The sequence below is a fragment of the Pangasianodon hypophthalmus genome, chromosome 5 (genome assembly GCF_027358585.1).
Source record: "Pangasianodon hypophthalmus isolate fPanHyp1 chromosome 5, fPanHyp1.pri, whole genome shotgun sequence".
Classification (NCBI taxonomy): Eukaryota; Metazoa; Chordata; class Actinopteri; order Siluriformes; family Pangasiidae; genus Pangasianodon; species Pangasianodon hypophthalmus.
This window is the reverse complement of record NC_069714.1, coordinates 3,356,585-3,379,046: the sequence shown is the minus strand read 5'-3', so window position 1 is coordinate 3,379,046 and position 22,462 is coordinate 3,356,585. Positions and strand designations below refer to the sequence as shown.

At 38.8% G+C, this 22,462-nt stretch overlaps 1 protein-coding gene across 1 annotated transcript; it reads right to left on the bottom strand.

Annotated features, from left to right (window-relative positions):
- Positions 1-235: 235 nt before the first annotated feature.
- Positions 236-22,029, bottom strand: pgap1 (post-GPI attachment to proteins inositol deacylase 1). The gene is made up of 26 exons (XM_053234317.1): positions 21,636-22,029; positions 19,414-19,567; positions 18,774-18,949; positions 17,791-17,962; positions 17,535-17,695; positions 17,375-17,427; positions 16,688-16,754; positions 16,498-16,603; positions 16,234-16,292; positions 16,058-16,141; positions 15,611-15,660; positions 15,339-15,390; positions 13,642-13,719; positions 13,024-13,099; positions 11,858-11,931; positions 11,630-11,681; positions 11,467-11,533; positions 11,256-11,361; positions 11,123-11,161; positions 10,753-10,941; positions 10,218-10,444; positions 9,878-10,013; positions 9,705-9,755; positions 7,736-7,947; positions 7,462-7,566; positions 236-4,477 (listed from the first exon to the last, which is right to left on the bottom strand). The coding sequence occupies exons 1-26, from the start codon at positions 21,765-21,767 to the stop codon at positions 4,336-4,338; spliced, it is 2,820 nt and encodes a 939-aa protein (XP_053090292.1). The 5' UTR covers positions 21,768-22,029; the 3' UTR covers positions 236-4,335.
- Positions 22,030-22,462: the final 433 nt, after the last annotated feature.

The window sequence follows — 22,462 nt, the reverse complement described above, 5'->3', positions numbered from 1 at the left end:
TAAAAGAGGGAGAAAACAGTACATTATTTTCCTATCAGGAGTTGAATAAGACAACCAAAAGCTAATCAGAAAACTGTCATTACTCACAATTTTATTATATTTCTTTTAAAGGTTTTCACAAATTTCATGTAAACAATAGTTAAAATGTGTAGATTATATATATATATATATATATATATATATATATATATATATATATATATATATATATATATATATATATATATAACACACACACATACAATAAAATAAAAGCCACCACACAGCTCCACAACACAACATTTTAAATCCTGAGAATGAACAAAGTTCGCTTGGTCACTCGACCTTGGCAACAATCAGCAGTAGCCTTGCACTTGATTAATTACACGACTATATAAAGTCTCTACATTTTGAACATTTACATTGTTTGATCAGACACGCTCTATTAGATTCAAGAAATCAGTACTAAAACAAATGATAGACAACGCTCCCTTAAACTGCCCGGCACTAAATAGCAATAAATCCTTTACAAGAAACCTTTTGAAAAAGAACAATCATGTTTAATTATTATTCTGTCATTGGCAGCATTTACGATATCACATCAAATAACAATTCATTAAGTGTTCTTGGCTAACAACAAATAATTAAAGGTTTAGTCACTGCATTAAGACAACAATAACCACAAGTGCTGTAGCTTAAAGAGTGTTTCGTTTGTGGACCAAAATAATAATAAAGCACTAGTTAGCTTTTAGACATGGAGAGTATTGTGTACTTATGTACAGATACTGCTTTAGCACAGAGCGGCACAAGGAAAAGGCCTTTTCACTGTCTGTTAGCACAAAATATTATTCCATCAAGAAAAGCAACTCAAGCTTTCAATCTGTACATGTTCTGTGTCTAATTTGTTCATGAGAATAATACATTACTACTGTCCTGTAAACACAAAGCTTAAACAAGGTACATGGGGTGATCGATTCAATACCTTAGTTCAATAGACATTACCAAACTTATTAAAAAAATGAAAAAGTGGTGTAAGGAAAGTATAACTGAGAAACCAACAATGACAAAAAACCCATCAGATTATTATAAATGAACACTATAACCACGACCTAACCAGCCAAATTTTATGGAAAAAACCCCCCACATACATTCAGGTTAATACAGTTATATGAAGTCGTCCACATGGCAGGCTTTGTCCACTCTAATCTAATTTTGGTATGCCACAACAGTATTTTGGTTCATGAGGCAGTGAGCTGCGAGTCGAGTCAGTAATAAATCAAACTATTCTCTATGCACACTAATTACTTCAACTTCCTTCATCTGTTTCAGACCAGGAAGCTTGCAGCTTTAATTCCAACCGCTTCCTACCTGACATATTGCTTTATCTGTTTGTAATGTTAAGAGTTAAAGCTACACTGGTGTAAAAGGGAAGGCTCACTCCAGGAAATGTGTTGTTGGTTGTGTATTAGACCAAACTCTAGCCTACTTTAGTAGTTACCAAATTCGACTATTACACTAAAATACCAATATTTGTAAAGAACCCGAGTCCCTACCAATGACATTTGGGGACAGAACAGATCTTGCTAGATGTTTAATTATGAACCGTTCCTTTTTACATTGGGGACGAAATAGTGGTCGAGCTGCAGGAGCACAACTACACACATTTCCTCTAGATTCCTACAATATGCAAGAGCAGGACCTGTTTCCACACAAAACAGCTTATTTTAGTGAGCACATGGCAACAAATTATTAAAGGAATAGTTTGAATTTGCAGAATTTCTTCTATACTCAGACTGCAGTCAATCAGCCGAGACATGTTTGGTGTCTGATGTTTACTCCTTTAGTTTTACACCAGAGCTAATGGAATAATCAATCTGGAAATCTTTAATACTTTGTATGCATGGTTCTCAAATAGCATTGTTAAGCTACGTAATCTCAACTTTAATAAACACTTCTGTAATATAGTTGGGAAAGACCATATTTACACATTTATGTTTAAAGACCATATTATCATCCACATCACATTTACCATAACGTCCTCCACATTCAAGGTTTGGGAGGCGGGGCTTACAGGAGAGAAATGACTCTGTTTTTTTCCCTAAGAGGGCCATCCACTATGAGTGTTTCGCTACACTGTGAGGTTTTGTTCATATTTATAGAAGTTGCACTGTGTCCTAATCCACATCAACAAGCTTGTGTGACTTAGATGTGGTTTGAGGCAGAATTCTATTAGTTACATTAGTGTCTTAGCTCCATTGCAACACTAATTAATCAAACACTGGTTTGATTAATCAATGTCTCGGCTGATTGACTGCATTTTTGCTTGAAATTGTGTACATTTTATTCTTCACCACATAAAATGGTGATGCCATAGTCAGACCTGATGGTGTAGAAATACATCACAATCACAGCATGTCACAGTGTACACCACTTTAAAAAAAAAAAAAAAATCACAAACATCCACATCTATACAAAACTTCTAGGCAAAATTTTCGCTAAAAAAGGAACCTGCTTGCATTTAGATTTCACCACATCAAAGAAGAAAGCACACAGCAACACTGATTAGCATCCAGGTATACACACACACACACACACACACACACACACACACACACAGAGTAGATACATTCACAGTGCAGGCGACACACCAGCATGTCGTTCCTCAGAGAAGGGGAACTTGGTCCTACGTAACAGAGAAATTTCCTATTTCTGAGAGAATGGAGTGTTGAAGCAAATCATGAATGCTGGTCTGATTGACAATCATTGATCTGTCCTTATTGGTGAACAGGACATGAAGAAAGGCACTGGATCTCAATCTGATTGATCTGATTGGATGAGTGAATGGGACGATTTGGCGTGTGCTAATTCTAAACACACAGTGACAGCAGAGATCCTGCAGTGGCAGCCCACTCTGTCTAAAGAGTAATGTCGAGCACTACTGACAAGTTTACTACAATTACTTCACTTTGTACACACTCTAAAGCATCTAAAGATGGCTTTAATGTGTCTTCAACACAGGCACCTAGACACATTCAGGAATGGACAAAAGTCCTGCCCTAAATAATAAAGGGCCTTTTATTCTTATAAATAAATACTGTACATGTAGGTGTACTCTTCAAACCTAAAAAAAAAAATTAAAATCCTACATTGCAGTGGAAATAGCAATATGACAGTGAAAAGCTAGCAGTGAAAAGTGGAGGAAGCTATAAAGATCCCTGTTAAAGATTTCTCTTTAAACATAGTTTCTCCATTTACCCAAAATCAATTGGTCAAGTTTCCCGACGTTCGCTTCTTTAGTTTTGTACTGATGTTAAAAGGCTCCAAATGTTTCAACTGAAAAGTTTTCCTGAAATATGTCCACAAACCTGGATATATCATTACGTAAGGTTATTAAATTTTCTCAATGCATCACTTTAAGCAATTTCCCCCTGGGATTAATAAAGTTCTTTGAATCTTGAATCTTTAGCTGTACAGGTGGGCAAAATGATACCAAGTGTTCTTAGAAAGAAACTGATTCTGTTTTTCCAAGATGGCCGTCTCCATAACATCTCAGTGTTCAGCTACATGGTGAAGTTTTGTTCGTGTTTATAAATTACATGTGAGATTGCATAATAGCAATGAAGAACTGGATGCAGACATTTATGAAAAAGATTTTGGGTAAAACAGGTTTTCACTCCTTGTCAGCCACATTCAGGTCATAGCTCCAGAGCAAAACATCGGCCATCGTGTCCTGGCTGATCTACTAACTACATCTGAGGTAAATTTGGAGAAACTGTGAAAATTTATTTTTTGCCAAAATGTTTTTCCATTTAAGAAAAGGCATGATGTAAGCGGTTTATAACACTGCAGGATTTGTTGATCTAAAGAATAGTCCTTTGAGATTTTTTATCTTCGGAAGGCTGTTGTGCTCGTCTCTTAATTCCACATTTCAGACTGTCAGATAATAAAGAACGCACTGCCACCAAGTGGGTGAAGGTGCTTCACTGGTGCTGTTTAGCATGATGTGCTAGGTAAGACACGCTAGCTCCCAAAACAAATAATCACATACTGGATGCTAAAATGATTTAAGGCTAGACACACAGGCACACAACCAGAAGCAAAGAAACACAAAGGCAGAATAAGCGGGCTGAGCCTAGTGCTGGTCAGCTGATTCCATGTATATGGAACGCACAAACCCAAAGAGAAAATGTTAAGAAATAGAGACAGCGTGACTCTGTATGGGACTCAGTTACCCTGTTCAGCAGCATGTCACATGACCAACCACGTGATTTAACTCCACTGCAATCACTGTGAGAGAATCGCCAATGCAAAGACATGCTAAGGCTGTTTTGGTCTGGTCTGGGGGTTGAGACGAGGTCAAAGGTAACAGGAAGCCGCCAGTAGCGTCAGAGCGGCAGACAGGAAGTGAGTGACCCGATACAGATGAAGAGTAGAAAAGGTCAACATGGCTACACTGAGAGGAAGCAGCAGGCGCGTAGTCGGCCACAGCATCAGCTTACTGCAAGAGATGTGAACACACACATACATACACACATACGTCAGATAACAGAACAATAACCAAAGAAATCAATTTCACACATTCAACACATCCATCACACACCATGTTCAGATGCAGCCTGTCTGACTGTGTGTCTGTACTTCAATCAATCTTATGACCTTTGACCCATGTACCCCAAAATTTTTCTGAAATACAGATGTGATATCTGAATGAACACTTTTCTGAAATGCAAAATCTACAGACAAGTTAATAGTAAGGAAGTTTTCATTTCTCTTTAATTTGAGCTAATGTCCATAAACAAAGGCAAAACACATTGTTTCTTCTCAACTGCAAATAACCATTATTACTTTTAGTTTAGTCATTAGAAAAATGAGTTAAGAGCTTTTTAAAAAAATAAAATAAAATAAATAAATAAAAAACCACACACACACACACACACACACACACATACACACATACACACACTAAAAATGTACTTGTAAATGTCCTGAAACTGAATTTTGAGACAGAGGTGTGGAGACACATGTACTGAATAAATAATGGAATTGTAGGAAACACCTGTTTAAAGTGCAGACAGGTTCTGGGTGTTTAGATGAGGAAGGGGGTTGTGGAATTATCTGATTTTACTTTCTCTTATGCTTAAAATCTGTTTTATTCTCTTTATGCTGATTATTTGTGAGTGTATTCTGTACCAGGGTGTTGTGACCTGAAATGTCTCGCCATAAGATAAGTAAATGGTACACCCTTTTATCATACAGTCAGCTTTTATCATACAGTGTTACTGCATGAACGACCTAAAAACTTGTTGTATATTGAGTAGACTTTCACACATTTAGTTAGACAGGAAGGGAGACAAGAGTATTATCCAGCTGGCAACATGTGTCAATATTGTGGATTGGGAATTGGCAGACTGGCCTCCAATCCTCTAGAGCCTGGGAAAACCTGCTGGGTAGCAATCAGTGGTGCTGTCCAAAAGCCCCAACTGGCACATGGTGGTTTTGTAATTAGTCCGTATATAATGAACTCTCTGCACAGTTTAACGGCACACTGGTATATCTGTTTCGGGCCATGCGTCAATGTAATGATAGTTCTGTCAATCCACCTGACTCACCACCACAAAACACATGACCGTGTAAATCCTAATCCTAGGGACTACACAACAGTAGTTAATACAAACACGTGCGAACCAGAGACTCCACGGAAAATCAGTTGAAGCTTTTTAGCGTGTAACGTTACCATGACTGCACTGAGATACATGTTAATGTAACATTCTCTACTCGTGTTCATGACATAATTCAGAAAAAAAAAACAAATATAATTAGAATCTATATTGCGTGGATATCATCACCAGTGCGTATTATTAGAGATGTTTCTAGTGACAGTGAGCAACCACATGGATGCATACAACATTTTACATGTAAACAAACATGGTGGTCCAGGACTTTAGGTGCAATCATTCCTAATTATGGTGTCATGATAGCCTTAGATCAAATCAGATCAATCTTGGGAGATTGAGAAACTCGCTAATTACAACCGACCTCCCTTTAGGCAATATCTCTGCAGCATTACAATCTCACAGGATGAGGATCTTGCAAAATCGTGCGGCACTAGACTATCTGCTAGCATCACAAGGTGGGACCTGTTCAGTCCTGGGTGCTGTTCTGATGATCTTGATCCAACTGATAACTTATCTACAAAATGACTTGGCTAATATTGGAATACAACTTGAGACTATGACTAGAAATGACGGGATATGGTTTGAAGGTATGTCTGGAACACAGTGGATGTGGATAAACAATAATAGTTTAAATCAGATCATAATAATGTTAGATGGATCGGATATGTATTAAACTGATGGTATGCCCACCCAAAGGCCTATAACCATACTAGGTACGCTGAAAGAAGAAGTATGTCCCATATTATTGTTATAATATGTGTCTTGTAGATTGTGTTTAGGAATTTCAGTTTCTTTCACTATGGAGAGGTTATGAACATTAGCTTACACAAATCAATGCATGTGTTTGATTATTATTCTCATATAATCAAGAGGTGGGAATATGGATTTATTAGATTTTTCTTTATGTTCTCTTATCCTTAAAATCTGTTTTATTCTCTTAATACTGATTCTTATTATTTATTGAGTGAGTGTATTCTGTACCAGGGTGTTCTGACCTGATATGCCTTGACATAAGATAAGTAGATAGAATGTACATCAGGAGATAGATAAGTGGTACACGCTGTCATGTGAAGCCCCTTTTATAATACAACTCTGAACATGTTATTACATAAATGACTTAAAAGCTTGTTATATAGTGAGTAGGCTTTCACACTTTTAGTTACACAGGAAGGGAGAGAAGCTGCGTGACAGGGCCGAAACAGAACTCTGCCTACGCTCCCGTATTTCTCCATCTGAAGAACTTTCTGCAAATAAAATTCATCTACTGTAAGATCCTGTCTCCAGACTTATCCTTCTTACTCTGGTGTAAAAGACAACAGAGTGGATGACATAACATATGATGATAAAATCCACCTCTAATATCAGCCAATTAGCTAACCAACAACCCAGCTGCTTATGTTTAATTGAGAGAGCGAAAATCTTGATTATGATTAAAAGACAATAATTGTACAGCCCTAGAGAAATGAAATTCAAACTTATTTCATGATTTAATAACTCTCTGCATGACAATTATCATAATCTTAACCTATTATTATCTCATGAAGACCTGTGGCTTATCTTTCTTTGATTGGCACTTTTGGTGATTTGAAATACTTATTAATACAGTACTTCAAGCACATTCCTTTTACAGAAAACATTTTTCCCCATCTCTCAAGTATAAAGACATTCGTTATGCTAAAGTTTACTGTTTCCAATATTAACTAACCTAACTAACCTCCAATGTACGCACACACGCACACACGCACGCACATGCGCACGCACACGCACACATGCATGCACACACACACGCACACATGCACATATTCACCTTTGGCTCAGAGTGAGCGTATTGCAGTTGACGAGTAGCACAGAGGCGATGAGCAGAGGCAGTGTGTGTGGCCAGAATGGGTCTGGATCCAGATGAGCCGAATATCTGCAAAAAAAAAAAAAAAAAAGTGTGGCAGACAGAGGTGGGAGGTTCTTCACAATGACAGTGAGACAGGCTCTTATTGGTATGGGCATTCAGAGGTTCAGGGGAGTGCACAAATTCTTTACAGAGCAAGTTGGCTTATTTGGCTGTTTTCATTGGATGTGGAAATTACCTGAAGTTTCGGCTCCAGTAGATGAGCGAGGGTGCGCTGAGCATCACAGGCAGAGTAAGCAGCGCAGACATGTTCAGGTGAAGCTGCAGGTCATCTCTGACCTCCTGTAGTGAGGACTCACATAGGAGTGGGGTGCCATTACATTCGTTATGCTTCCTCTGGCCTTCACTAGCGCTGCAGCCATTCTCTGTGTTCTGCATACTTTGTGGTGCCTGATCAGAAGGTAAATAACAATAATAATAATAATGATGATGATAATAATAATGATAATAATGCTTAGAGAAGTTAACAAAACAAAATAAGGGAAGAGACAGCACACTCAGTGTGAGTGAAAATGACCCCGTAAATTCACCCAAGACCATTTATATCCTATTCATTTTTTGATCTCAAACCCAAATGTCATCAGTTTATAGCAAAATATGAATATGAAACAGAATTTCAGCTTTCATTTCCAGATATGTACATCAAGCCTGTCTGTAACCGAAATGAACAGTGGAGGAGTGAGAGTCCTTTGTATGGAAAAAGTTTGTATGAAAAAACATCCCAAACTTTGAATATCCTAAGAAGCATCATTAAATACATTATTAAGAAAGGAAAGAATATGAAACAACTCTGACTCTGCCTAGAGGAGGCCAAACATTAATGGAGTGGGTAAGGAGGGCATTAGCCAGAAAAGCAACTCTGAGGTGAAGGGTAACACTCAACATGGTGCTACCACCCCCATGCTTCACTGTGGCGATGATGCTTTCAGGGTGATGAGCAGTGTCGTAGGTATTTGTGCTAAGGCCAAAAGGTTTGATTTATGTCTCACAAAACTGACATGCTACTGAGTCTCCAACACAGCTTTTAACCAAATTTCATATGGCTTGCCATTTTTCCATGAAGTCCATCTTTGGGGAGTGTCCAGGCTATGGTTTCCTGTGTCCTATAGTTGAGCTGTGAATCTCCTCAGATCCTTCGGTTACCCTTGGACTCGTGATGGCAAGGTGAGTTTTGATGGCAAACCTATTAATGAACTAATTTATATTGAAACTCATTTAACGGTGGTGAATAATTTGTAATCACAATCTTTTGTAAATAATTATGCAAACTATATTGATCCATCCACTTCAATATTATGGCAACTTTTCTGTAGATTCCTGACATAATATGCCAATTAAGACCATTTCAGTTGTAACACTACAAAATGTGCATATGTTCAGGGTGGATATGGCATACTAGTAACCCCTGATGAAGCCGTTTTCCTAAAAATGTAAGTTCATCCAATTTCTTCAGTAATTTTCGTTTACTGGTATTGGTATACTATCCTATCCGTTTCTTGATATCAGAAGGAAAAAAAAGTCAGAATCAGTGAGATCACCAATTTCAACTAATCACTGCGGCCTTTTTCTGTAATAAAATTTAGGGCCTTTATTGTAATAAAATACAGATCAAATTAATGAACAGATCAACAGTTAATGTTATGATGTCTGTGTCTGTGGGATTAAGTCTGTGCACTGACTGTTGCAGTATGTAGCCAGGTTCTCCTCAGCCTTGGTAAAATATCTGCTCAAAAAAGAAATTCCCATCTCCATGGCAACTCAACCCATATAAACAGACAAAAAACAAGTAATGCTGTCGATCACCAATATCCAACTAATTTGGACAAGAAGATGTCTCTTTTTACATAGCAACCATGTTAATTAGAAGTTATGAAAATTTCTCCACTTGATCTAGCTTTCAGACTTTCATATATACATGTGTTTTGGGGTTTGATTGTGCTTATGAAGAAAACACTGAAACAAGGCTATTCGCATTTGCATTAGCTGATGCCCTTAGGCAGAAGTGCTCTGCAGTTTCTATCAAAAACACTTCCTCATGCTAGTTCACAGACTAAGGATTCCATCCTGTTGGGGGTTAGCGTGGAATGCACTTGAATTTGTATTTTTTTAAGCCGCTGACAACCCCTCAAGTGATTTCGTGCACTTACCAGGTTCAGCATGTGACTTAAAGACCTCTCGGTCATCTGTAATCGTAGAACCTAGACAATAACACACAATTACACAGATTTAAACACATAAAAAATGTGCAGTAATATAAAAAAGTAATGTAGGCTTTACTTCTAATGAGCTCCACTCAGGAGTTTTCTGGAGCTCCGCCTACCCGGTAGAGGTGGAGCAGAAAGCCGGCGGTGACTGACAGGGCTCCGCAGGTGACTCCGCCCAGCGCAGTCAGACTGAGGATGAGGAGGATCTGAGTGGGAAGATGAAGGGTGCCACAGTGGCGAGAGACTGAAGGCCTGCAGCACAAATGCCACAATTCAGTTAAAGACCAAGTCTACGCAATTTAACTACTTATAACAGCCAGGACTTCACTCATATCTTCACCTAACAAACACATCTACTAAACCAAACTAAATACCACAAACAATAAGTCGCTTTATGTTTCTGAATTTTTGTCTTTTTATTTCTATTCCTTCATTCTGGAACTGTTGGTCATTTACCTGTGCAGTGGAGCCAAGAGGAAAGACAGGGCGCGTAAAGACATGCTGAGAACAGCACTTCCCCAAAATGCCACTGCAGCACCCAGAATGCACAGCAGCGGTGAAACAAGGCGGGGCCAGTCCTTCCCAGGCCCCACTACATCATGGGATACGTCTTCCAAAGGGGTTAGAGGCAAGAGGTCTACTGCAGGGAGACCTAGAGCAGACCAGCCTTCCTGAAACCAGCCCTGTCTGATAGAGAGAGAGAGAAAGATTTTTTTTATATATATATATATATATATATACATACATACACATACACACACACACACACATACACACACACAGAGACTGATACAGATCAGAAAGAGAACACAGACAATAAATAGCAACCAAATATAGAACATAAAATTTATATTTACAGACAATAGATAAAAGAAAAATGAATCACAGATAAAATGAATTACACAAAAGACTAACAAAAGAATAATGAAAGCGATAAAGAAGGTGGATGTTAAAACTGGTTCAGTCTGAGCTAACCGAGCAGACAGCGAACTCGCCTGAGGAACAGGTGCAGCAGCAGGACAGGAGGCTCTAGTTTATGTAGCTGTAAACTTTTAGCTACAGTGTCTCTCGTGTTCACGGCTCGACCCGTTCGCAGGACACAAGACAGCTGACTCTTTAAAGCGAGCAGCAACGCCACAGCCACGTACACAGGCAAGGCAGGTCCACAGAAACGCAGGATCTGAGAAACCAGAAATCCTCTCAAGTTAATCAATCAACTGAAATCAGCATAATCAAACAGCTGGGTTATTAGTGGAATCATTAAAATTTTCTGAAACAGAGAGAAGGCATTAAGTGAACTGGAAGGTTGGAAGAACTGAGCAGTTGTGTGTTATTGTAGCCTGAGTGTTTAGCGAGCGTACCTGTCCGAGCACTTTAGTGAAGGAGACGCGCACTGAGATCTGCAGTGAGACCAGACGCTACGTTAGTCACTCACTGTGGACTACGCAGTAAAAAAAAAGACTAAGTGGGAAGCAATGTCTTATGGGAAATCACCTTGTAGTGGCAGTTGGGGGCAGTGTGGAGCTGTAAGAGGGCACTTGAGGTGTTGTCTTGGCGACTGGTGTGCAGCATGCCACTAATCTCTGTGACTGCGGGAATGCTGGACATGACACCAATGTTCATTAGAACGACAAGGAAGTAAACGACATGTTCCAGGAAGGTAAAAACAGGAAGAGATATAAAATTTTATGCTTTGCTCAAATACCCTGCAGTGACGAAGGAATCTTCTCGAAACCACGGCACCTTTAATCTGTAGATACTGGGCAGTCTTTCTACAGGCAAAAAAAATTTGTTTTGTACAGTCAGATTAAACAGCTGTCAGGTACCACGACTGGGATTTAAATGGAAAGTTCCATTTATCAGTTTACCTTTGGTGACCTTGCACTGGCTGCTTACTGTGATTTTAAAGGCCTGATAAACCTGTTGGTTGAAGAACATTACAGATTAAAAGTACATGCAGCGATTGAGGGTGCCAAGCACTATTTGATTCAGATAGAATTATTGTGTTCCAAAAGGAAGCCAGCAACTTTGCTAATTACTTGATAGTTAAAAGGAAACATATAATGTTTAAATAAATAAAGCAGGATGAGCTTTACCTCGTGAAAGTGTTGCAGTTGCAGCGTGTGCAGTAGCCCGGATGAGTTGATGGTGACATCATTTACTGTCAAACCTGCCAAAAAGCTGCATCATTATTACAATTACTCTAAACCTTTTACAATATTGCTGTTATTTCTGCTTTTTAACAATAGCAAGGAAGATTCTGAGCTTTGGGTTCACTACTACTACTTTTCCAACAGAAAGCCTGTTTAACAGTAATAACTGGCAGAAGGAGATGTTAAGCCTGACTCTGCTGGTTTAGGACTTGACATTTTGGCAAAACTTTCTACAACTGAAGTGTGCACTACCTGTAGTGACCTTTCCCTCTTTTAATTCTAATTAAATAAAAGTGGAATTCTTGGATTCAGTGGAAGAGAAACCTGCCGAGTTGTATGTTGGGATGAGTGGAGTGTCTCTGAGCAACCTTCACAAAGTGGATCCCAACAAACTCACTCACTATTTCCACTGGAGTTACTGTCTTTAAAGCTCAGAGTCATAGCTGACCGGAAAAAAAAAAAAAAACTATAATTCAAACACAACTGTAGTGCCTTCATAAATTGTTCAACTTCTACACGCTGGTCAATACTTTTGAAATGATATTGTATGATTTTTTTTTTTTTAGATTTGTAATTCCATAAAAGCAGACATTGTCTTGAAAAACTGAAAAATACAAGTGAATCTATTTAATTAAATACAAGTGAATTTATGAAATAATATGATCATTAACCCTTTTTCTAGACACCTTATTCCATTATATATATATATATATATATATATATAAGCCAATTTCACATGAGAATAAATTAATTGGTGTTAAAATCTTATTTTTCCCTACTTTTTTTATAACTTGTATATTTGTTTATCACAGAGAATAAGACATGTTAGAAATATGAGAAATATTAGATACATTCCCCTGTAATCACAACGGTGTATGAATTTTGGCATTGAATAAATCATTTTCCAACAAAACAAATATAGACTTCCAGTTTTAGAGGGCATGAATATGTTTTAAATTAGACCACTTCCCTTTTTTAGTTTACAAAATGTTCACTTATAACTGAGGCCTGATATTATTGGATCTGAGGTATTTAAAAGAGCCCTCACACAGAGATGGATACAGTAACGTAGCAGTCACAGCACTGAGCCTGTGGGAAATTGAGCTCACCGAAAGAGAGAACATGAGGGACAGGCACTGGGACAGTCAGGCTTTCCTCTCTCTGCCACTCGCACTCCACTATAAACTGGAATAAACCATTGAAACAGAAACTTCTAGAATAGTGTTATAGTCAGAGAATATACAGAAATAATGCACAGACACCAAAGAGACATTTTAAATAATGAACTAAAAAGAAGATCTGTGTTAAACCCCTTTTAAATATTTAAATAATTTCAAGAAATATCACTATTGGTCAAAAATCCAGTTTTTCCATCCAGTGAAAATCTGTCAGAGTTGCAGAAATGAAGTTCTTAAACACACAGGCTGTTTTCAACCAACATTTAAAAGATTCACAATGTGAATCAATCTGTGAATTTATTAGCAAAAGGCTCTGAGAGACACACATGGGTTCAGAGGGAAGTTTATATCTTCCTGTGTGTTTCTCTGTCATGGCCTGCATTCCTGAAACTAAAATACAGCTCAGGGTCACGTTGTGTTATTTGGGGTTGATAAGGATAACAGTTTCTCGCTCTGTGTGAAAGGTCCTGAGTCTCTGATCTGAAGAATTTGCTTCACGTATGGAGGAGTGCAGAAGAGGAACTACAGGTTTTGTGGATGATTTTGTACCTGTCGTGCGTTGGGGTTTGAGGCATCGATGATCAGATGAGATACGGCAGACAGCTCACTCAATTTCACGGTTAGGACCTAGACCGAAAGACAGGAAAGAGTAAATATCACCTCCATCAAGGGTCACGTAAAATGTCATCACATACATTTTATACAAAATTTTATATATATATATATATATATATATATATATATATATATATATATATATATATATATATATATATATATATATATATATATATATATAAAAACACAATACGCAATACAGGAAGAGAAAAGGAAGTGCAGGATAATAGCATTATACTACACACTGTATAATCAGCACAATAAATATACAGGAGTGAAAATAATGGATATAAATGACATCAAAATAACGGCCTCAACACTGAGACTCATTATGGCTAAAGAGCATTTTGGTATTCGTAGGAAAGCGCATCGATATCCACAGCTGGACTGTTGTTAGCATGTTAATAGGTAAAGAAAAATTCCCTGGCCACCTTCGCCAATTCCTACTCCCCAGTTCCCTCTCCCATATCACACTACAACTACCAACTGAAGAGCGTGAAGGCCAACACGTGCTTCCTCTGAGACCTGAAGCCAACCAACCGCATCTTTATGAACTGCTGCTCTTGCTGCATCAAAGGGCAGCGTAACACACATGAAGGAGAGCGCTGTCTATCCTCTTCTGCATACATGAGCTCACAGACACCACTACGGGCCAGTGTCACAGTGTCACAGTCCCTCTGGCATCCTTGAAACTAGATCTCATGATCTCCAGGAGACAGGGTGAACACTTTACTGTTGTGCCACTCAAAGACAGTGTGAACTTTTTAAACACACAGTAAAGCATCTTTTTTAATTTTTAATTTTTTTTTTTAAACCACATTGGATTACTTTGGTACTTGCTGTCATTATCATCTTAACTGGCAATTATTTGAAAGGACAGACTTTATGCAAAAGACCTGGAGAATTAACCTTTGCCTTCATTGGCATCACTGAATACAGCATTGATTTAGCTTTCCTGTGAAAATATGTTTAAATTAATACCGGCCTTGCAAGTCCAAAGAGATGAAGACAAACAAAGTTGTGATTATCCAAAGCGACTTCATAATTTCACCTTAAACTTTATGGAAAAAAGTTCCTTTATGGTAATAAGTTTGAGTCTGCAGATCGAGCAAAGTGTGAAAGTGTCACTGCAGCAGTTTGGCTGCATTCTTTTATCAAACGGCAGCCGAAAATCTCAAAGGAATATCTGAGTATTAAATATGTAACAGGTTACTGTATAATAAAAAGTAAGTCTAATATGCAAATAAAGACCAGGAAAATGGTGTTGGAGCATTTCTAGGAGTCTAATGTGCAAATGAAGACCAAGAGAAGGGTGTGGGCTGTTTCTAAATTAATATTTATAAAAGATGAATTGCTTGATTAGCATAAAAGTGTAACAGTTTGAGACTTCTCTGTTTAAATTTTTTTGTCTGAAACACAAGCAATTTGTTGCATAGTTAAGTTAGTAGTTCTATTATTACATTTAAAGTGCTACTTTATTACTACAAACCTAACGTGTAAATTTAACATAAAACCTTTCTTGATAACTGTCCTTGGCAAAATTCAATGATAAAGATTATCGACACACAATTGAGACTGTGTTTAACAAGTAGTGTAAGACAAAAAAATATATATTAAAAAATACTTACCTTATAAGCTGGAAGAAGTTCTGTTCTGAGGGACAAATCCACTGCTTGTAGACTGACAAAGAAAAAAAAAAAAAAGAGAAAAAATAATAAATAAATATAATTAACTAATTATCCATTAATGAATGAACAGATCTAGTATTTTCCTGCAATGCTCTGTTAACTAAGATCAGATGTTACAACCCTGTAAATCAATGGATATACAGTAATAACACCCTTGCTGATACAAGACAGCTTTTTGTTTGAATATCTTTTGGAATATTTTAAATGCTCACCACATGGAGCCGTTCATCTGGGTGCAGCCAAAGAGCCAGTTGGACATTTCCTGTGAGACAGAACACAATCCCTTATAATCTGAATATTTCTGAATTCACATGAGTATACTCATCAGTAAACACACTCATTTTTCTAATACATTTTGTCTTTTATCTTCAGTTATGTCTTCTGCATTAGTCAGAAGCAAGAAAGCAAATTTTAGATTTTCAAACATTCATTGTTTCAAAAAATGTAATGTAATAAAATCAGAGACTGACTTTAGATTTTTTTTATACAGTTTTAATTATTACAGTTTATTTAATTTCCTTTCTTTAAAGAATTTCCAGCTGTCGTCCTCCACCAGCATTCAATCAATTGTTTTTTATATTTGAAAATTTATGGCTAAGTGAGTTTTTTTTTTAAATATATATTAATACAGAATTTGCATACTGAGACTGCATGCTCACCAGGTTGCTGTTGCGGCAGTAAAAGTGCGTGTAGGCTTTCCTCCTGCTGGAAAGCGCAAACAGGAAGTACTGAACTCGAACTTCCTGTGGAGACGTGGATGAAACAAAGATAGGACATTTTAAATCCATGTGGCAAAGTGATAACAGTGTAGTAGAGTAGTGAGTACGAGTATCACCTTGGGAGCGCTGTAGAACAGACGGAGCGTGTTCACTTCACTCCAGGCCTCCAGAGTGCCTACAGAGAGAAAGAGAGAGAGAGAGAGAGAGAGAGACAGAGAGAGACAGAGGACAGAGTGAGAGAAACAGAGACAGAAAAATATATATATGTCTTAATCCATGGCTTAATGTGAAGTAATTCAAAGGTTACAGACTTTCACATGTCTTGTACTGCTATTTGAGCAAAACCCTCAAAGACACGGTTAACACACTCTTACACACACCTGAGAAGCTGACAGGGGTGTTGATTTGCTCGCCAGGGAGCCGTACTGGGTGGCGAATGAAGTGATGATTCAGTACAGACATCCTCTTCTCAGTGTCCTTTGTGAACTGAGGAATAACACACGTCAGTACGAGGCACATCCTGCACACACACACATGATGAGTGCTGATGTAAGGCATGGCTGTACCCACCTGCCCTGTTTCAGGCTCAATGAGGTCAAAGAACGCCCGCACTGTGGCCAGCACCAACTCCTTACACCTTGGAAAAAATACACATTCACACAAAACTGAGTTTAAACGAAATCCAGAAAAAGAACATCAAACACTGAAGCATCCAGTTAAAAAGTTCAATCATTATTAAAAATGTGAGGAAAGAATAAAAATCATTTAATTTTGGTTATCACCCCTAATTAGAAATACTTATTTCACATACATAACCACAACCACTGCTTACAGATAAGCATATAAACAAGGCTTTTTAAGCAATGCTTTTTTTTTTTTTTAACAAAAAATATACTTGTCAACAATTCAAAACTTTGGTGTTATAAAATAACAGACGAGGTTAAAAAAAAAAAAAAAAAAAAAAAACCATCATCACAATGTGGAAAGTTCATATTATTGAGATACTGTGGTGAATGTTACATTGCTTCACCATAGCTACTCACCACCGTTTAAAAAACAGAGGCTTTGTACATTTTGCTTTCTCGTAAGTGAATGATATGAACGTAGCAACTACTCCATATAAACACTAATAGGATACCAATGTGTAGTTATTTCTATTGGACTTTAAGCCAAAATGTCACCTACTTTGGTGTGAAAAATAATAGCACTACTCAGATAAAGTTCTTACTTGGATACTAGTGAGAGTGAACTACGTACCACACGATGGACAGGTGATCTGTAGACACCCATGTCCTGGGAACAGCAGTCACCTATGAAAAAGAGCCCACCTCGTCACCATGACCTGCTCTTTACATGGGTGTGACAATGCAGTGGCATGATGGTTATATAAAATAATGCTGCATTTACGCTTCCTCACCACGACGGCCATCTTGTTCAGGTCATCCGCAGGGCAGGTCAAGGTGGTCAGGCCTGAGCGAACCTGATAGTCACGGTATCCACCGCCCACAGACAACACGGTCACGTTACGCAAATCCTCTGCTCTGGCACTCCAGCGCCGCCTGACAGACGAGTAGAAATCTACAGCACAGATAAAAACACATGAATGGAATATTAACAGTACATTCTCGCATCCTGTCCACATGCTGAACGTTAGGCTTTGAGAACTTTCCTACCGAGTATGAAAGGATCCAAGGAGAGAACAGGCGCCTGGTGAGGAGAGGCCTGGGTGAGGATGAGGCTGACCATGCGAGGATTAAAGCGAGGGAGGGAGAACAGAGCTCGTGCGATCACACCACCCATAGAGTGACCCACCAACACCACACTGCTCGGAGGATCTGGATGGTTCTGTTAAAGACAGAGAACTAGAGTTTTACCTACTCTATAGAACAGGGAAGTCATTTTAAACATTTCCAGGAAGGGGGCGGAGCCAGGGAGAGAAGGCTGATCGCACAATGACATGTTATAACAAATGTTCACAAAAAAGTAGCAAGTCTTTTGCTAACTCCTGCTATTAACAGTGTCATTTTATCAGCTCCACTATCATCCCACATGCTCATAATTATAATAAGAGATATTAATGATGTTATTCTGTAAGCCTGGCTATTTTTTTTTCTCTCGACAGTCAATGTGATGCGTCACCAGTAGTATTTAGCTCAAAGCACCACTGTTTCTGCACTAATGAACACTGCCAAAGCCATAGTTAGACACATTCTTTATATAAACAAGGTTCTTAGGATGGTCAATGTCTGCAGCCTGTCTGCAGGTGCTCTACTTAGAGCCTTTTCTAAAAGGGAGACTGTAGTAGACCCTTTGAAGGGTTCCACTACCACAGAAACCTCTTAAGGTGTGTAAAAAATAAGGATCTGTGACCCTGAAATGGTCGTTTGTCCTCTGTGCTGTATCTGTAGAGCAAAGGTTTCTACCCCGATGCCTCTTCAGCCATTGTAATATTACATTCTACTGCTTGGCATGGAAGATAAAAAATAAATTCAGCATGCATTATTTAGTTCATTATTTCCACTCACTTTTTTTATCTATTTTAATAGAGTCCTGAATTTTTTTCTTTCTAACACACCTGCCTCAACATATCAGACAATTATCCTTGGAGAGCATCTGAGAGTTTACTCTGCATTACTCCCAACCCTTGACCTCTGACCTTGTAAAGCTGTAGGATGACCTTGATGCTCTCATGGAGGAAGCGAGTTTGCCGGATCAGGCTTCCGCCGTACAGGGCCACCAGCTCCTCGTTAAAATCGATGGTGAAGACGTTCAGGTGGATCCCTCCATCCAACCCCTCGGCTTTCCTCAACGCCACAGACCCCAGAGATCGAGCTGCAAGTTTAGGACACACACAGCAAAGAGCTCCTTGACTATAGAGCCAGTGACTGAGATGATCCTGTATATTAATTCTGCATATAATTCTATATAGAATCAACACTAGCACCAAAAAGCTCAAATGCTGCAAAATGGATCAGATTCCAGATCAGTTCGGATAAGAAACGCAAGACCAGCAATGTCTGACCCACTGGAGAGTTCTTCCATAAATATTTAAAATACCTCCTTACAGAAAAACGATTATACGTTTTCTTTTGTTAAATAACAGCACATTTAAATCCATTTATTATTAGAGTTAGATTATGTGGTGCATCCACCTTACAGGTGCATTAAACCTGTGTCTGTGTAAACCTAGTGTTGCAGCTGGCACTGCTGTCAAAGCTGCAATTATCGAAAATTAATCAACACCTTCTGACCAATCAGAGTCAAGAAATCAACAGGTATAATTATTAATAACTCACCTTGCTTGTAGCTGCCAGCGTTTCCAGGTAAGAAGAGCACAGGAGCACCACTGAGTTTGAGATTTCGAGTTTCTTGAGCGTACAGACCTTCACCGTACAGGTAGAGTCCATAGGCAGGGTACTGACGTGCCACACGCCGCGGGAGCTGGACGCGCTACACACACACACACACACACACACACACACACACACACACACACACACACACACACACACACAATTGTCTTACTGTCCTTGTGATGACCAGTATGATTTTTACACTGGTCAGCCCCAAATTTTTTAAACATGATGTTACATGTCTTAGGCTTAGTTATTGCAGTTCTAAGCCTAATCAGCTGACACTGAATAGGTTTAATCTAAAGCTCAATAAGTCAACAATCTGAAACATAGAACTAAAACTAGGATATGACATCACACTTATTTGTCCCTGATGTTTCAAACAGCTGGATGTCCATAAGATGAATCTGGTCTAGCACTGTAAGGAGGTCAGTGAATTTCTTTTTTACTGATATTCTTTTAATTGATATTAATGATGTAAGGAAGATAATATTATGTACAAACAGAGTAGGTGCAGTAACAGATAATGAAATGAACTGTAAGGCGCACAATGTAAAATGGCAATGAGCCTCAAGTTCTGGTACGTTTTAACCAGCTTTTGAATGCTGATACTTATATGATGATGCTTGAATGATGAAACTTAAAGGTTAAATAAATGTCCGACTTCAGTTGGGTGACGTGACTTAACATCATGATGAACTGAGATCTTGGATCACATTACAAACCGCCTGCAGAAGGACAGCATTATGTGCATTGTGCACCACAAAAAAAACCTCAAATAAATTATTAACAGTAAAGTGACTCAAGAGGTTCCACCTCACTACGGGAAAATATAATTACTTACAGCTTCACTAACTGTAGTGACACTACTTACAGAAATCAGACTACTGAGTGACGTGATGTTCCCCCATTTTCACATACAGGTGTAAAGACAAAGCTAGACTTATTACCCAACTCTGATCTTATTTTGTGCACTTAGTGTCACTACTGCGAGAAAACACTCCACAGCAGAGCGTCTTGGGTTAAGCAGTCCATCATTACAAAGTGATTACTTCCTTTCACAAAGGAGAGGAGTGATAGTAGGAATATAAGTCACCGTGTTTGCTCTTTAAGCAGTGTGATTACAAATCGTGATGAATGACTGAGCCAAAAAAACAAAACAAAACAAAACTGATTGGCTTCTCAATGTTACTAGAAGAACTATCTCCACTGAGCTGGCTTTTTACAGCAACCTATCCTGCTACTAATCATAAGACAATATGACAGTATTTAAGACATCATTTTAAATTCAGTTGCAAAACATGTATTTGTGTTGGTATTTTCACTCTCAGTAAGATAACCCTGTCTGTCAGTCAGTGTCTGTGGGCGGGACGATGGGAGCAGCTTTCTGGGGTGAGGGTGTGTGTTTCAGAAGATCTCACTAAAAACCAATCTAAGAAATTTTGCCTTAGCTTTTCTACCAATATGCACATTTCAATATATACATTATAGACAAAAAAACACTGCTACCACAATAGGCTCGTGATTATTATTATATTAATTATATATTATGTCCTGTAGTAAATAAACAAAATATCATTGTACTCATTTAATAATGAGAGTAATATTTGAATAGTTGCCTTATGTTCAGAGGGGTCTGTGGAGTTTATTTTACAGTTAAAGGCTGCAGAAGGTTTGACCTGTGCTACAGAAAACCTGAACCAAACACGAATCAGTGAGCAAAAGATTCGAATCACTTAATGAGTCGAATGAGCTAAATGACTCGAAGCACACGGGAGAAAGCCGGACTGAGTCATTTAGCTCGATTCATTAAGGGATTCGAATCTTTTGCTCACTGATTGGTTCCGGGTTCCGCTGATTGGTTCCGAGTGTGTCACTGCATGAAGGTTTATAAAGCAGCTGAGTCAAATGACAACATGTAATGTAAATGTAAGTTGTGTTATATAAGCGATCTACAGAGGACATGTCCAGTTAAAGATGCTACACCAGCAGGAGCCCCGGGGAGTGAGGCTCACCAGCAGGCTGGCGGTTTAAATCAGCGGTGGTACACTACCACGGGTTACCATGGTTACCGCACCTATAGCGCGTGGTGTTCTGTTTCTGACACACCGTCCAGACCGGAAGTGCGCGGTCTGGGACGTGTCCGGTCGTTAAGGTAAACTCACTCGGTATTCGGGGTACTCGAACATGTAGGTCATGCTGCACCGGTTCTCCTCGAAGCCGAAGAGCAGCTCGCGCAGCCCGGTCAGCAGCAGCGCGAGAGCCGCGGCGTGGAGCCCGTAAATCAGCGCCTTCATCTCTCCCGCAGCTCGGTGTCTGCACTTCACACTCGCCTGTATCGCCTCTCCATTTTTTCCGCCCCCATTGAAAAACACACGCCCTGTTCGGACCAATAGGAGACGCCGTCTGCGGAAATGACGTCACTAAACTAGCAGCGCTCCTAGCCAACCAAGTGAAGGTTAACGACTTGGGCTCGACCAATTAAAAACGAGAAGAGGCGGGCTTTAAGCTAATCAACACACAGAGCGCAAAACATCCCGGAAGTGTGAGAGAGAGAGAGAGAGAGAGAGAGAGAGAGATTCACCTATTACAGCAGCACAGAGAGTTAGAAGTATAGTAAAAGTAATTTAACATTATAAGTGAAACAAAATAAGAATTTTTATAAAAATATATATATATACACGCACACACACATATACACACACACTGCTCAAAAAAATTAAAGGAACACTTTGAAAACACATCAGATCTGAATGGGGAAAAATATCATGCTGGAGATCTGTACTGATATGGACTGGGTAACGTGTTAGGAACGAAAGGATGCCACATCGTTTGATGGAAATGAAAATTATCAACCTGCAGAGAGCTGAATTCAAAGACACCCCGAAAATCAAAGTGAAAAAATGATGCAGCAGGCTAGGCCATTTTGCTGAAATTTCATTGCAGCAACTCAAAATGGTACTCAGTAGTTTGTGTGGCCCCCACGTGCTTG